Below are 18,050 nucleotides of genomic sequence, written 5' to 3'. Positions count from 1 at the left end.
TGCAGAGATAGAAACAAATTAAGATGCTCAGAGAATTTTGTCTCCTTTGCTATTAAATTAAGTTTAGTTAATTTTTTTGTGCCGGTTCGGGCGAATAGGAAGGAAAAAAAATGCTTTAAAAAGTGTGTTTGGGGGGGAAGAGCTTGCGACAATCGCACAGATCAGCTATGAGCCATGCAATTGTTGGAAGCTTCCCCCCTCCGCTATTTTTTAAAGCATTTCCCCCCTGCCTATTCACCCAAAACGGTGAAAAAAGTTGGCCACGCCCACCCAGTCACATGACCCACCACCACCAAGCCACTCCCATAGAACTGGTGGGAAATTTTTTTAGATTTCTCCACTGGATCGTGGGTGAAATGTATGCTACGGAATCTTTATTTCCCTAATATTGAATAATATGACATGATTCTGTGGCATAGTAAATGAGATTCCCTGATTCTGCACAATGTGCATTCAATGGAATAGAATAGAATAGAACAGAATAGAATAGAATCCTTTAGTGGTCAAGTGTGATTGGACACACAAGGAATATGCCTTTGGTGCATAGGCTCTCATGTACATAAAGAAAAAATAAAATAGAATACATTCATCAAGCATCATAAGTTACAACACTTAGTGATAGTCATAGGTTACTAATAAGCAATCAAATCATACTAGGAAACAAATAAAACAGTATAAATTGTAAAGATACAAGCAACATTGGTGTAGTCATAAGTGGGAAGAGATAGGTACTAGGAAAGGGTTAGGGTTACAATGCCCTCCTTTGCACATGTCTTAACCATGGACTGCCAAAGCACCAACACTCTACACAATCTAAATGGGGTGGGGGGAAGAGGAAAGAAGAAAGAAGAATATAGACTAGCTAGCTAGGTTGTAGCATGACCTTTTGGCCTTTTGTTATCTTGGTGCTGCACGTTGCACGTATGTTGGAAGACTCCAGCAATTTGTGTTTCAGAATGGGGGAGGGAACACAATTTTAAACAATTATTGTTTTTTCCACCTGACTGGCTGCAAACTTGTTAATTTTCCCCCTTTAATGTGTGAAAATGAAGACAGCAGCTGCATGGAAATGAATTACCCTCTTATCCCCAGGCTCTGGCTGGTGTTCAGAGTATGCAGGCCTCTAGCACAATCATGGCCTTCTATAAATAAAGCCCAATATCTCATCAATGGCAGAACAGCCGTGCTTTATAGAGTTGTGTGACATAAAACCGTCCCTCTTTACGGCCCTCAAATCATTTGCGTCATTTAGTGCAGCTCTGTAAACCTTCTGTTCTGCACACAATGCTGTGTGAAGTGCTTAATGGGGGATGCACTGCCACACACCCAGTTCCAGAGATTTGGGGAACCCTCTAATTTTAGAGACGTGCTTGCCTCCTGTGCATTTACAAGTTGTGATACCTTGCACCAAATTCAATCGTGAAAGAATGGAAGCCCTAAGTCCAAAAATTCAGCCCAAGGTTGCAGCTGGAAATATTTGGCACCAATTCTGTGTGATACAGATACACTGTCAGAAAACATTTCTCAATGCCCCCATTCCCCCAGATGACATAGAACACTATTCATTCTCCTCTGAATCAGGTAAGGCTTGGGAACACATTCCTGTTCCCAGTTTCTTCTGTATTCTCTCTGTTTCTGTGAGAATCAGCCATAGTCCGGTGCATTTTATGGCTACCATCATCCTACAGTTTTCTTTAAAAGAAGTATATTCATGAAAAGAAGAGTGATACATACAAACATCACTGGTGGGTTCCTACCGGTTTGGACCAGTTCAGCTGAACCGGCGGTAGTTTGGCGGCCTAGGTCACTGGAACTGGCAGCGACCCAGGCCTGCCACCACTCCGAACCGGTTCTCCTCATGGTGCCATAAGTGCCGCCATCTTGTTTTTTGCTTCTCTGCATGTGCAGAGCAATTTTTATTGCTCTGTGCATGCATGTGCGGCGCACCCATGAGCAAACCAGTAGTAGTGACTGCTGGACATACATACATATCCAAATAATTAAAAAAGTCACCAAAAGCTAATATTTAAGTTAATGCACCTTACGTTAAGTGCATTAACTTGCACTTTTATTATTTGAATTACCTGCACAAGATCCCTTGGCCAAAGAGAAGATAAAAGCTAACTTTCCCACTATGGAGTTGTTTATTGGTAAGTAGCATTTTTGGCACTGATTTTCAATCCATTTCCTAGTCACCAATAATGTGTGCCTATTGCCTCCTTCCAACAGATTGCAGGTAACCTATTTGGGATGCTCTAATATGTTATTTGAGAAGCTGTTTGGTATAGTGGTTAAGGCACTGGGCTAGAAATCAGGAGACCATGGCTCTCCTGCCTTAGGCACAAAGCCAGCTGGATGGCCTTTGGAAGGAATAGAATAACAGAGTTGGAAGGGACCTTGGAGTGTTCGAGTCCAATCTCCTGCTCAGACAGGAAGTGCAAAAAAAGGTAAGTGAAAAAGAAGTGCAAATGCAAAAAACATTAGTACAGTATTAGTATTAGTATACAGGTATTCTTCAACAGTCACAATTGAGCCCAACATTTCTGTTACTAAGTGAGACATTTGTTAAGTGAGTTTTGCCCCATTTTATGACCGTTCTTGCCACAGTTAAGTGAATCCCTGTGGTTGTTAAGTTAGTAACATGATTGTTAAATGAATCCGGCTTCCCCATAGATTTTGCTTGTTAGAAGATTACAAAAGGGGATCACATGATCTCAGGACAGTGCAATCATCATAAATATGAATCAGTTGCCAAGCATCTGAATTTTGATCACACAACCATGGGAATGCTGCAGTAGTCAAAAGTGTGAAAAATGGTCAAAAGTCACTTTTTTTCAGTGTCACTGTAACTGAGTGGTCACTAAATGAACTGTTGTAAGCCATGGGCTATGTGTAGTATAATATAGTATGGTATGGTATGGTAGGGTTGGGTAGGGTAATCTGCACTAATCTTTTAATCTTGCACAATTAAACAAACTTTAGTTAATTAGTCTTGGGTTAATGAAGAAATTACATAAAAGTCATGAATCATTCCCTACTCACAAGACAATGAATATTAACAGTTCTCCCCAAAGACTTCACACATGACATACAGTATTTTAAAGCCAATATCACCCAGTTGTTGCAAGCTTACTTCCCAGAATCATATTATGTGTATATCCCACCACATGTTTTTATAATAGAGCAACAGAATGAGAATAATTTGTTTTATCTTACAATGCTATTAATCACTCAGCACTTAATGGAAACAAACTATGGAGACTTGTCTCATTTGATCGTCACTTCTTATAATAAGGCCACCATGAGGTTTAGATTCCATATGTGTCTGACATTTATTTGATGCTCACTCTTTAAAGCAGGGATGCAGACCTACTTTTCTACCGAGCTCATCTTCTCTTGGATGCAGTGGTTGTCTACTGGCTAGGACTGATTCAAAACAATGAAGGATAGGTCCAGAGCGGATAGCAATTTCCTCTTTCTTTTTCTAACCATGTTTCTTTTTCTACCTGCCTCCGAGTCATACCAGCTTCTTGAGACAGAACAGATTATTCTTGCCAGAGGTCTGGTCACTTCCTTTGAAATTAGACTGAGGTTGTCAACTTCTATTTTACACATCCCAACAGCATTGTGGAATAATGTCACAAAATTATAAACGATAATAAATAATTATCCAAACCACAGAGAAACACAGCAGGCTTAACTTATGGCTAGTGTTTCATTATGACTAATCTAATGCTATTAATTGGTTCGAATTACAGCTGGAAACCACTGTCCTTTCAAAATGTTTCATGTTTCTCAAAACTCCTATAAATTTCTCAAGGGCAAGACACCCTCTTAGCAGTGACAGTATTATTGCTTAAAAAAAAAACAGAGGAGGAATTCTGTCTGCTGTGTTCCCTTGGGATTTAGCTGAAATGGGGAAACACAAGAAGGTATGGAAGAGATTTGTGGAATGAACGCTCACACACATTCCTTGGTCACCTCACAATTAAGTATGTTAACTGCAAAAATACCACATAGGTCCATGGGAATTTCTCTAAAATTATTTTCTCTTTTGAAAAGACAATTAAACAAATTGTCTTTCATCAAACCGAATACAAATTGGTAGGGTAAAATGTGGAAGAAGGTCTCTACCTGGCAGTGGTTCAAACCATTGTTTGGTGTTACGTAAGAAATGAGTTACAAAGGGGTTCAAATATTATTCCTTCCCTTCATCCACTAACTCAAAATGCAATTTTCAATCTTTGTAGGACCAAGGGAAATGATGGTTTCAAATCTGAAAGGACAAATTAAAATATGCTGCAAACTAGGAAAGAAGGGCATCAATACACATGAGGAAAAGAAAAACAGACAGGTCTATGTAAGCCCCAAACGCTTTAAAGCTTGCTCATATCCCCAAATCACAGGTTATCTGATCCAGTTCAGATGAAAACGTTGTTCCATTTTACTTTACTCCATGCAAAAATACATGACTGGAAGGAAAATACATTTCTGTCTGCTCTAATCCCTTCAAGTCCTGGTTGGGCTTAAATAAATGCACACCATCTTTCATGGCATTCACTCTGGCAGTTCCCAAAATTACTCATCCCACATATGACAGAGCCATTGCCAGTCCTCTCGGACACGCTCTGAGCACCTGCCATTGTGACATGGCAAGCTGCAAAAAAGAAGACGGAAGTTTAAGAAAGGGTAGACCTTTAATGGCAATAACTGCCCTCTAGCTTCACTGGTTGTGTATTTTCTTTCTTTCTTTTTTTTTCAATTCCCGAAGTATTGTGAAGGGATATTAGTTCCCAATTTATCTGGAAGCGGCTTTCCATCACTGTTTCCACACACTGACAAGAGATGTACCAACTCTTTGACCAAATAGTTACTGTTCTCAGCAACGGTGCTTTTATTGTTCTTTTAAGCGGGAAACAGCATCAGTTGTCCATCCTAAGAAGCTTTTCTGGCATTTGACATGTACTAAAGTTGACCCAACAGAAGATACAATGACAGTGCTTCTGTAACCTGAAGCCTATGGCCTTGAACCCAGAAGGCAGTCATCTGCCAAGAGAAACGGCCCTCTGTGCCCTCCCTTGGCAACTAGAAAGAGACAGGGGTGAGAAATGGCTGGGAGTAAGTGAGCGAGTGAGCAAACTACCCCAACTGCCAAGCGAGGCAGTGATCCAGGGAGCAACCTGGTCTATTTCCAAGGACTTTCAAAAGCCATGTTGGGGCCAAAAGAACACTTCTTGTGAATAGAAGAGGACCTATGCAGACATTATCTGGACTTCTTGGATTTTCACCTTGTAAAAATAAAACAGTGAGTTGACAGTAAGTAGATACTGTGCACTTCTAATTTTTTCCCATTTTCTGGGCTTGGGGTGGGGATAGGTAACTTACAGCCTCTTGCAAGCCGCATAACTACACTCAGCATCTGACCCAGGATCTGGGAACAGTTCAGCAGTATTGGAAGGGACTTACGTTGTTGCCTTTTGATTTAGGACAAAACAAAACAAAACAAAACTGACTTTCAACTAGGTGGACTAGCACTCAGTCCAGAAAATCCCCAAGCCGTAAGTCCTAAACCAAGTATGATTCCCAGGGGAAGCAGAGGAAAGAGTCTGATGCCATTTTGTTAAGAAAACAGATTTAATCTGTAGGTGAAATAGGAGATCCCCAGGGCTAAAACATAATTCAACAGACCTGCAAAGATTTCAGTGTAGTTTTATTCCGCTTGCAGAAAGTCACAAAGTATACTTTTCCTCAGAGAAATTTCCCTGAGGAGTTTAAGGGAGAATCAAACTGGGGACCTTTTCAGTGGCAACCTAAGCTTACCAGTTTTCCTGTCGCCTGACTGATACTTTCTCAGTTGTAGGTATTCACACGACAGCACAATTTAAGCTTCTGGCAATTATGGGAAAGGCAGAAACATCAGTTTCAGGCGAGAGCTTCAGGTTGCTTCTGGTCCCCAACGGATGGGCAGGTAAGCACAGCTGCATAGGGCTACTTCCCTAAAACAGGGAGCTGAAAGAGTAGCATAAAGGAGGCTCCTTGGGCCTAGTACTCATATACGCCCTGACAGTATTACAGACAGGCTTATTAAGTGTGTAATATTAAATTAACCCAGATAACAGCATAAGAGCTTTTAAAGTCAATTCATTAAATATAATTAGGAAGATAGCTTTTTTATGTATGGCAGCAATCTGATCTCAATCATAGGCATGGTGCTATGCCTGCTGGCATCTCTGCTCTTGACTGTGCTTCTCTCTGGGCTGGGCTAGCATTCTCAAGCAAGGATTCACTCTTTGCCAATTCCTTTCCTAAGATCCTGTTTGGAGTAGTGGTTAAACTGTTAGGATAACAACCATGTGAGTTTCACAAAGCCAGCTGGGTGACTTGAGCCAGACACTCAATGGCAAATCACTTCCAGAAATGTTGTCAAGAAAACGTCTGGGACTAGTCCAGTAGGAATCAACACTGACTCAAAGGCCCCAAAAACTTTTAAGCCAAAACTCATAGCCAATCCAGGATTTCTCTCTGGCCCTTTTCTTGGATTCCTTGATGAATCTCAAGATCAAGTATCTCTTGTTCTACGCCTGAGATTTCTACTCCATGTGTGATTGTGAGTAAGGAAAACAGAATGGAGAGGCAAGGGCAAAGGCTTCTTCTATTCTGCTGTCATGGACAAAGATTTGGATCTTTGCCCAACAGGGCATATTCTAACCCAGTTTACATATGTCCTGGAAGAAAAATGCCCCAACATTTCCAGCCAACCATTTCCCTCCCTCTCCTTGGAAGTTAATGAGGCTTTTGGTCTCCCAAGGCTGGTTGCGCTCCTGCCCCAGTTAATTAACTGCACCTGGGGAACAATTCATATCTGTCAGGAGATGGGGGCTATGCCAGCTTTTAACTCCTGCAGAGGTGGGGGAAAGAAAGGAACTCAGTCAGTTCCATCCAGCTGGAAGGGAAGTCTCTTGAGAGCCTTCATCCTAAACTGGACATGGGGTGTATCTCCCCAAAAAATCCAGGAAAGCCTCAAGGATGTTGTGAAACCCAGACTCTGCTGTTGTCTATGGCAGTCACTTTCCTGGTTGCCCAGAGAGAAGTGCAGGCTCTCAATAGCAGCAAACTTCTTTGCAATTAGGTTGTCCATTGCCTTATGGTATGCAGAAGAGGGAAAGGCCTTCACATAATTAGAAAGACAATGAACAAAACTCAAAATAGGATACTTGATCTTCAGCCTCATGTGGGGTTCAGACGAAGCACTTTACTCCTTCCTCCACAAGGAATTAACCTTTAAAGCCATGAACAGGAATAGGGTACATAAGGCAGAGTTTGAAAATATGGTGGCTGGGACAGTAGCCTCACATCTGTCACAGCGTCCTTCAGCAGAGTCCACATCAAGACCTCACAATGCATCTATCAACAGCCTGCTGGAATACAATTGCTGCCAGAGATGTATGAAACAACAAGGAAATCAAAGCAATTCTCCAATGATGGAGATGGGATACCTTCGTTGTAAAAGCTCTTTTCTGCACATTAGGAAGTCTGGGGAAGCTCTAGGCTGTATAGGGCTTTCCTGGTTATCAGAATCAGGAGATGAACATTTCCTACCCAGAAAGGACCTTTGCGGAGAAACAAAATTGATTAGTTGAGCTGAGCAAGGGGGTGCAGAGGCCTAGAGGCTACATCAGCTCCTGGGATTGGTTACTTATTCAGATGCTTTGGACACAGATCCCCTCTCTTTGTTGGTTGCTTATTAGCATTTTCCAGCCTGCGGGCAGCTCTGATGGATGGAGCACAGCCTTCTCTCACTGCAGAGCCAAGGCTAGGCGCCTTTCTGCGGCTACAGCTTTGCTCTGATGCTTTTCGCGCTCTCCTTCTCTCCCCAATTCCTAAATAACTGAGTGGTGGCTTAGGGGCAGATAAGGTGCAGCCTCTAGATATAAGGATGGTGGCCTCTTCACCTTTTCTTTCCTGCAAAATAATGGCACACGTGAGGCTAATGAATTAGTCTGATCCGGCAAGACCCAACAACTGTCAGAAGCGATTGACTGTGGAGCCAAACAAGAACAAGGCAAGAATTGCAGGGAAGGGAGGAAACATAAAGAAAGTGTAAGCCATATGTATCCTTGCCTTCTATGCCAAAAGAAAAAGCTCATTTGTTTGGGATTGCCACTTGCTGATTGTACAGCCAAACAATCTATTGAATGGAACTATTGTGGAATAATTGGAATGCAGAGAAGATTTTATTAATTTACATCACTCTGTACCTGAATTCCAATCAAAGAACCAAGTAAAGTCTTTGATAAGGAGAATGACCAAGCGTGAATAACGAGTGGTACATGCATGCAAGTGGGAATAAATGCAGGTACAGAAATGAGTTGCACAGCATAAGAATCTAGGGGTGTTCAAAACATTAGGAGGAGTAAGAAAAAAACCACATATTTCTGACATTTTACTTTAAACACAGAACACTGAATATGTTAGAATATGTTAACAGTATATCCATGCAATCGCATTAATCAATGAATACATTGTAGATCTTAATTGCAATTGGAACTCATGTAATTGTCTTAGGATCAAGACAAACAGTATATCTATGGTAGGATAACAATTGATTGTGGCTTTCAATGTTTTTTTTATGCTTAAGAAGCCTTCAAAAAATGGACAGATTTATGCTGTACATCTGATGAAGTAGACTTGATGCTGCCATAAAATATATTATATTAAATAAAATGTATATAAAATATAGTACTCCTATAAAGTGACATGCTGCATCTTGCCATTTTTGCTATCATCTTTTGCAGCACTCATCTTCTGGAATATGTCTCTATGAACCCAGGACTGAGACATGAACTTGGATTAATCAGATGCTTTTGATCTTCTAAACCACTTCTAGATTTTTAACAGAAAGTGGTATATAATTTTTATTAACTAAAATACTTAAATATTTACAGGACTAATGTACCTCAGTGGATAATTAGGTGACGGGATACAGGGGAGGATGTGGGATGCAGTGGAGAGAAAAACATATTATGTTGCCCTGAATTCTGAAAATGAAGAAATAAATATGAAATGGAAAAGCAGCCCTTCATGATGGGATGCAGAGAGATAAGGGCAACTGACATCAATATGAGATTTTGCTGATGTAGGTTAACAAAAATACTTCCCTTCACAAATCTAGACAGAGGAGGCAATGAAGCAAATGGGGCAATGCAGAATTTACTGATGAAAACTCTTGAAACAATCAAAGCCCTGGACAAAAATCTGTGGTTATATTAAACGAAAGAGATTGCAGAATGGTGAAGAGGACAAAGGATTCATGTAAGAGAGATGGGTTAGCAGACTGTTCCCACTTCCATTTTCTTTCCTCCCAAATATGACAGGAGAGCAACAGGTTCCTTTGAAACCCCTTTGCTAGAAAAACACAGGCCACAGGCCACATGAAACTGAAGATGCCTGATCTGCCCGATCTAAGATTCTTTGAGGGTGATTTCCTCCAGGCAATTGGTGTCCTTCTCCGGCTGGAAGGAATCAATCTGCTCATTCCTCCTAACTATCCATCACCGGCTGGGCTGCCCATGGGCTCCTTTTCTCACTTTTCCTTCCATTATGCAGGCTGTGTTAGGGAAAATGGATTGCGGTGCTGCCTTCAAATAGTGGTGGCCAAGGAGCTGCACAAATGGGCAAGCAGGAGACAGCAGATGGAGGGGGAGGCAGAACAGGAAACTCATTTACCCAGAGTAAAAATAGGCTGGAAAATGTGACATTTATTAAGTACAATTGTGGAAGAAAGGTCATAGCCAGCCCCAGCATCAAGATGGGGTGCTGCTGATTATACAGCTGGGGAATGAGGCAGCAAAGCCAGGCTGAACAACAGCAGCTGGGGAGTGGGGGGGGGGGAGGGCAGGGAGGGAAACAGAAATTTATGTGTGTTTGGGTATTGCTGCTGTTGGTTTGTTTTTTGGGAGGGGGTGCTTCAAGCCTAAAATGCACCAGCAGTGACTCTTGCTGTTCCACATGAGATACTTCAGTATTAATATCTGCCTACACCCTCTTTGACCGATCCACCTTCTCAGTCTTCAAGCCCCAATCATGACGTTGCTTAAGGAAACCCAAGCAAAGAGACCTACTGCATCACCATCAACTTCTTTTGACATTCTGGAGAGCACAACCCTTTAGCTGGTGGCTTCCCGCTGCCAGAATTGCAGCCCTCCTTGCTTTTCAAATCTTGTTCTCACCCAACCTTTTGGACACCATGCAAGCCTGTCTTGCGGAATTAAATAGCTCCAGCGTATTCCTCACAAATCCCACCCCCACTGTGACTAGATGTCTGCATATTCCAGATACTTTTCTTTCTCCCCTCTCATGGCCTTCAAATACCAAGGTCAAAGAAACAGGATGTGAAGGGGAAAGTGGCGATCTACCTCACAACCTCTTCCAGGGAAGGGGTAAGACCAGCGGCATGAAATCTAAAAAGAAAACAATTGCCCTTGCCAAAGAACCTTTGACATTGACTCCAATTTTTTTAGAAATACATTAGCTTCCCCTCCAAGTGCTGGAAGTGGAATCCCTGCAGAGCAGATGCCAGCTGGGTAATTGTTCTTTTGAGTGTGCACACTTGGTGTGGCTGAGCTTATTTCCTCCAACACGTCTCCATAAAACTTCATTTGCACTTCCCCCTTTATCACTTCCTTGTGATCTGCCTCGATAGCCTCTCCACCTTTTATCTGTGAGACGCTTTGGACTCCAGCGTTCCATCGAGGAAAAAATGCAGTCTACCCTCAATGAGAAGCCGACTGCTTGTCCTGTATATACGATGGTCACTGAGTGTGTGTGTGTGTGGGAGGGGGGATACGTCTATTTTTAAAAAAAGAGTAATGTGAAGTTCAGATCCACTCATAATACAGATGCTTCCAGGGCAAGAAATCAAGGTTAGAAAACATACACATAGTAACAACCAAAACAGCTGGCTGGAAAGTGTTGCAAACCGATCCTGAAGGGGTTAATGGCTAAACGAAATGTTTGTCAGAAGCCTGTGATCCTTGCTGCTGCAAAGGGACTGGGACCGGATGAGACCAAAGCAGAATACTTCCCTCAGCTAATGCATGGCTGCCAGGGAATCTCCTATCCAGTAGAATACAAAGAAGCAATTGAATTTCCCCCGGCACAGACCAAACAGCAGTGTGTATGGGGGGGGGGGGGGGGAAGGACCCTGCTTAGCACTGTTTGAGGAGTCTAAGCCACTGAGTTCACGCACAGATGCATTCACAACATCGCCAGGAAAGGGGCGGTGCAGGGTAAGTGGTGAGGTCTCCCTTCCGTAGCCCATTCATTCCCCATGCATCTAACAGAGCAGGCGGCCAGCGTGGCTCAGGAGCGGGCAAAGCCTGCTAAGATTTACTACACAGGCTGGGCTTTACTGCACACAAGATGCTTACGCTGGGGAATCTTCCCAGCGGCTCTTTAATTTGCCATCCCATAAAGAATGTGAATTTGTGACGCTAAATAGAGGGAGATCATTTACCAAGCACAGCTCTTACTTACAGGTTCTTTAAAAGGAATTCATCAGGAGAGGCAAAGACTGGCGCAGCAGTCAGCTTAGCAGCAAAGTGGTCACAGCCACGGTAAGTAGCAGAAGCAGCAGCTGCACTTCTTCCAAAGGGAAGCTGGACCCTTTCAGTGACCTTTCGGTACCTTGCTACTAGGTACATACTCATCTTCCCTATACCTTATGCCTGTTATTTCTATTCATAGCTCCCCCCTCCAAAATAACCAAGAGGGAAAATTAATACTACAGCTAGAATGGCCAAAAAAAGTAAAGGGAATCTCTCATCCCCATATCCTCCCACCTATCCTCCTAAAGCCACTCATTAATGCCATGTCTTTGGCACAGATTCCAGGGGTGGGACATTTCCTTCTCTCAACAGCTTCCCACAACATGCAGTGCCCCCAGAACTGCCTAAGTCGTCTGCTGCATAAGAACAGACATTAGTTCTGAATCAGACACTTAAATCTCAGGGCCAAAGGACACCTTATTTAAGGAGAACCATGACTAGATTTCCTAATAATAGTGATGGTTGTTTGTTTCATTGATTGATGGTGTTTTAATGAAATGCAGCCTTAGGAACTGCCAATTTCTCTGGACCGGCGCTTGGGAAAGGAACGGAGACTTAATTCATTGCATCAAGGAAAGAAAAAAAAAGAATAAACTCTTTCCTGATCGACTGTTAGCCCCATAGAGGGGAAATGCACGCCTCAGAATTTCCTTTGTGGGGCCAACAACATCTGGATTGAAGGGCAGTTCTAGACTGAGGGCGTGTTAAACACCCTCTCGGTCCTCCTCTCTCAACTGCTGAAGAAATTGGCAGACTCTGTGGTTGCATTTCAAGAATAACAACCATTTCAAGTAAATAATCAGAAGATCCAGATTCAAATGTGAAGCCTGAGGAACTGGGATGGTTAGTGGTCTGAGCGGGCAGAGCTTAATCTGACTACCATGCAGTTTGTGCAATTTCATCTCAGTATTTTTATGGCAGGCTGGGGCATCTACAGAGCAGAATTCATATTGCTGGTTCTTTCCCCCATTCCAGCCAGGGGTTCTGGCACAGTTTACATGGGGCTCATGCAACCAAGCACTTTAAACAACCATTGATAACTCTGGGCCAAAGTTGTCATCTATCTTTAGCCGGTTCCTGCCTTGTATTCCTCTGCCAAATCTGACAAGCACTTTCACAGCAAAGACTTTGAGACCGATGACAACAGCAAGCAGAAGCCTAGAAACTGATCTTTGACCCACCTAGCATGTGTGCTTATTATGTATATGCATGGGTCATTTTCTCCCCATCTCTCCATTTATATTTCTTGTTGTTTGGCACACTCCTCCTTTTACACACACACACACACACACACACACACACACACCGCACAACACGCACACAGTGATCAGAAGGCGAAGCAGCCTCCCGTGTCTGCAGGAGAGAAGCAGCTCATTTCCAGAGTCATTATGGTCTGAAAAGGGTCCCATCAGGTATTCCGCCCGCTCAGCACATTTATTTCCCCAAACCACAGCAGGGATTTGTGCTTTTCAGACCCAATATCAAGCAAGCATGGGGCTGGCTCATTCCACCCAGTAGGAAGCTTCTCAGATAATGCAGTCAATACCATGCCAGAACGTGCCAAGAGAGAAGATGGCAGAGTGACTGCCATACCACTTTGGCCTGGACAATGCCACTGCTACAATGGGCACTGAACTGGGAGTACAGTTTGTTTGAAACTGGGAAAAGCATTTAAGGAGCAGACCCCTGGAAAAATGCAGGAGTCCCTAAGCGTATTCAGTACCTATCTGGACATCTCCTATCTTTAAATATCTGAAACCTTATGGTCTTCCCTTGTAACTTGCATTATTATCAGCTCTTGCTTCCTGCCCCATTCCTCATTCTCAGTGGCTATCTATTCAAACAAAGTAGGAGTTATCCAGGATGTTCCTATAATGTCCAGCCTGCTTATTCCTGGGTCATCGTTTTTTCCTTTCGTATATTACCTCCTGCATATTTCATCCAGTGTCCCAAGTTCCCAGGTGTTCGGGTAGCACTTGTACCACATCTACTCTTCTTTTTCAGACTGATACTTAAGATGCAACCTCAGCCTTGACGTAAACTTGGGCACTGATAAGACATTAGTTCCCCAAAAAGCAAGAGAAGAACACGGGGAAGTCAGAACAGATACTCACCACTGTGAAGTTTTCTGCAGAGCAATTCTCACCACTAAAGCTGCAGTTCTTCAGCATGTCATCAAGTTGATGCCCAGTGCGGTTGACAATGTCAGCCATGTCTGGGTCAGGGTAGAGCAGGTCAGAGGCCTTATGTCCATCACGGTCCTTGGGTGGCAATCCAGTCATGTTGGCTAGGTGAAAGATATCGGCGTCTGTAAGTGCCGAATGACGGAAACGGTTGATGTTGCAAATGGTGACGGCTGGGAAGACCATCTTTTGGGTAGCTTCCTCACCCATGGTAATGACATGTGGATGCTCCAGGTAGAAGAGTGCAGACCGAGCTGCCTGATATAAGAAAAAGGCCAAAGAGGCCACAAATGCAAGTGCCCAGAGGGCCTGCCGGACCCCCAGTTGCCCTGAGCGGCAAATATGAGCCAGGCCGTGCAGGGTGCTGGTGCCAGCAAAGGCGGCCAGATCACGATGGTGTGGCCGGCTAGGCTCCTCTAGCAAGCTCTCCTTGTCCCCTTCCTCTTTCGCCGCCTGCTTCTCATCCTCCTCTGCAAATTTGATTTTGCAGACAATCTCAATCGGCATCTGTGCCGAGGCACCAGGCAGCACACTACCTCCCCAGTGAGGGGAGGCAGTGGAAGCCTGAGGTGCCCCGCACCGGCCGCTTACCCCTGGCTGCTGCAGGACGCCCCTAAATTAGTAAACCCAAACAGGGAGGAGGAGGAGGAGGACTGGGGAATCGGGGCCCCAGGCTCTCAGAAGCTTCTGAACGCAGCTTTCCTCTTGTCTCACTAGTAATCTTCTGGTGCTTCCTTTGCTTATCTGCACAAGCCCAGCTGTCAGAGCTGCCGGCCGCTCCCTGTGCCGCTGTGCGTGCTGCTCCTCTGCACTCCCGGTTAAGACCCCACCAGATACAGGCAGCATTTAGGCATCATGTGCTAATAAAATCCAGGGGATACTTAATAATTCAAGGCATGTCAACATTATTTCATCCTCATATTTCTTTAAAAAAAAGGGGGGGGGGCTAGAGGAAGAAATCCAGAGCTTGGAATGTCAGAGCCACCACTCCAAAGTGATGCTAGAGCCACTTGTTTGAATCACTCGCAAGCTGGCAAAGTCTATGCCAAGGAAAGGAGCAAAGGAACCAGAGATCCAGGCTGTCTCCGCCGCTGTTGCTGCTGCTGCCGTCGGCTGCGGGAGCTCCTCAGACAGACTCCCTGGCTCTCATTCCGTGCCTGACACCCGCTTCCTCCGGGGAGTCCCTTCAGGTGCCCAAAGCAGCTGCCCGGTTAATTCCTCCTACCTTCCATCTCCGCGGACCTTCTTCCAACGCCTCCTTGCCAACGCCGAGGAAGAAGAGAGGAAAAGTTGAGAGGGACGGAGAGGATCAGGAAGGAGCTATTCGCGTGTCGTCGGTTGGTACCGGGTCCAATGGACACACGACACCCCCCTCGCACCCCACCCGCAGGCTGGAGAACTGTCTTAATTGGAGAAGGAGCGGCGGAAGGAGGAGAAGCAGCGGAAGCTTGGAGGAGACGCCCCCTCCTCCTATTGATCCCGCTCCCCACGGAACAAACAAGAGGCAAAAAGTGAAAGGCTTATTGATCGGCGGGAGGGAGCGCAGCTGCCGGGGATTAGGGCACGGGCGAGCGGGCGGGCGAGGAGAAGGCGGCGAGCGCTTTCCGAGGCGAACGAATGCCGCGCAGCCGGGACCGCGGCACTGGCCAGACCCAGGTTGCAGCGCAACCCCCTTCCCTGCATCGTCGATTCCCCTTCCCTCCCTTGGCTTCGGAGGCACTTTAATTGCTTTTCCAAACGGATTTGAGTTCCTCCCACCCGACCTGCCTGACAAGTGGAATCCAGGCTGGGGAAACCCACCAGCAGCTGCAGTTGGCGCGGGACCAGAGCTCGGAGCGCTCCGGCCCGCGTGATGCACTAGAGGACGCCCGTGGGGCGGGGTGGGAGAGCCGGGCAGTGCCGAGGCGGAGGAGGAGGGCGCCGGCAGGAAATGCAGACTCGCCAACCACGGCAGCAGGTGTTGCGCGGAGGCGAGCGGGAGGGCGCAGCCAGGGTTATCCCGGCTGGCTCAAAGTTCTGGAAAGGCGACGCCCGCCTTGCTCCGAAGGCGACTGTCGGTCCAGGCCGCAAAGCGATCGTCGGAGGGAGCTTCTTCAAAGGCCAGGCGTTGGCCAGACGAGTCCAGAGCGCTCCGCTTGGCCGGCCGCTCCCCAGGCCGCGGTCTTTGGGAAGATCCCAAGGTTGGCTACTGAAGGCTCCGGCGCGCAAAGGCCGTGGACAGCTGCTTCCTTCTGGGGAGAGGTACTCCGAGCGACCGATCTTCCATTTAGGGGATCGGCGGGGTTTTCGCCGGCCCATGGGGAGAAACCGGCGCTTACGGCGGGAAATGTGTCCCTGCCGCCGCCGCGCTGTCGCTCCCGAGACCGCAGTTCGAAATCCCTTCTCCCTCGGTGGGTTTTGCCTGTCACCACGAGCTTCCCTAGGCGGCAAGGCCCGATGTCAACTCCAAATACGGCCGAGGAGCTCGTTCGCCCATCTTCCAGCCCTGAAATCGCCTGGCAAGGAAAGGATGCACGTTCCTGCGGGTGAAGATGGAAGGATAAGTCCCTTCTGGACAGGAAACGCTAACCGATGCCAGGGCGGAATGCCAAGGTGGCTGTGTCCCAGCGGGAAAGGGGTGGAGGTGGAAGTGGTAGAAAATTAAGAGAAGGGCATGGAGTTTCTCAAATGGATCTGGACGATCAGCGTTAAGGAGTACGGAAGTCAAAAAATCAGGGAGGGGATCGGCCATTACAGTGCCAGTTTCAGAAGGCACCATGCCTGCATCGCCATAGTGCACAGTGCAAAAGTTGTACACTGAAATACTGGTAGTGGCAGACCAAGTGGTTGAGGGTGAAGCCACTTCAAGATCTTTTTCAAAACTGTATGCTGAGAGTATGCTGAGACACAAATACTCTCAATCTCACTCTTAGGTGTCAGATGTTCTTGACTCCAGATTATCATAGTCTAGATTCTAGAATAATAAAAGATTTGTTGCTTTAATTTCTGAATGCTTGCTACTGACCTAGGAATCTTACCTTAATCTAAGTTATATATTACTTGTACACACAGCAGACTAACCTTGGTATTTACACTAGGAGTAGCAATGTTATTGATGGCTGGGAAAATGTACCCTTTTCCCCTGCTCTTTTTGGTGGCTAGAGGCTGCAATGGTGGGTAATCAGGCAAGTAGATGGGTCTCCTTTTTTTCTTTAAAATACTTTTACAATTTTAGATATGCTAAAATGACTGAAAATTTAATCATTCCATTTCTTTGGATTTTCACCACAAATCCTAATGTTCATCAGCTTGCCAATTTTGGGAGTGGCAAAAGTGTTTGAAGCTTGACTGATTACAATACCAATAACCATTACCACAGTTCCACTGAACTTTAGTACTCCAACCATATTAAGCCAATTAAATTATGTTCTCAGGGCTTCCTTCAATCTCATATCTATCTTTTTGATCTATCAGTTGACAGTTCCGAACATCTCACTGAGTTAGGAAACTCATAAAAGACCATTTCCATTTCCATCATCTCTCTCTTTCTCTCTTTTAAGACTTCCCTCTATCTTCGCAAGCAAAATATCCTTAAGCTACAATTAAGACACTAAGCAAAGTAATATACACAAAGACAATGCAAGGAACTTGGGGGCTGAGAAACAGAGTTTGGAATACACTCCTCACTTGTGCCAGTAGCTTCAGAATTTCATTAAGACTGAACAAATGCTGTTATAGGACCAAGAATCACTTCACAAATTCTGCACAAACCAGAAAGAACACACTTTATGGAAAGCTAAAGTTGACATTAACTCCTTCATGAACATATCTGTATCACATGCATGTTGCATTTATGAAGTTGCAGTATGAAAGGCATTTAAGATACAGATGAAACAGCCCTGGATTTGTTAGCAAAAAAAGATGAATTTTCCAGAGCTTGGCAATAGAAGCCACTCAGTAACAAAAGCATTGCTTGAAAGCCATGAATGTGCCCCACCTACCATCAACTGTGATTTACTTTTTCCCAGAGTTCCCAGGCAGGGTTGTTCAACCTACTGCTTCCAGAAATATTGGGATTACAACACTCGGAATTTCCAGTCATGCTGGTTTGGAATTCTGGAGTTGTTGTTCCAGCACATCTGGAGGTACAAGCTGAAGAAATTTGGCGAAAGGATTGACACACTAGGCAAGAAAACAGCTGGTGAGAAGACCTGACCACAGTCAAAGGAATAAATCCCATCTACTACCACTGCCTTCCCCTTTGCCTCTGAAAGATCCCTTT

The 18,050-nt window shown here is 45.0% G+C and overlaps 1 protein-coding gene across 1 annotated transcript in view; it reads right to left on the bottom strand.

The window, feature by feature from the left end:
- ASIC4 (acid sensing ion channel subunit family member 4) overlaps positions 1-16,669 on the bottom strand; it is a 98,644-nt gene extending 81,975 nt beyond the window's left edge. The window contains exon 1 of the mRNA XM_032231564.1: positions 13,721-16,669. Coding sequence (XP_032087455.1) covers positions 13,721-14,296 — 576 coding nt within the window. The 5' untranslated portion in view covers positions 14,297-16,669. The remainder of the gene's footprint in view (positions 1-13,720) is intronic.
- Positions 16,670-18,050: the final 1,381 nt, after the last annotated feature.

The sequence above is a fragment of the Thamnophis elegans genome, chromosome 1, assembly GCF_009769535.1.
Source record: "Thamnophis elegans isolate rThaEle1 chromosome 1, rThaEle1.pri, whole genome shotgun sequence".
In the NCBI taxonomy this organism is placed as follows: Eukaryota; Metazoa; Chordata; class Lepidosauria; order Squamata; family Colubridae; genus Thamnophis; species Thamnophis elegans.
This window is presented reverse-complemented; position numbering and strand designations above follow the sequence as displayed.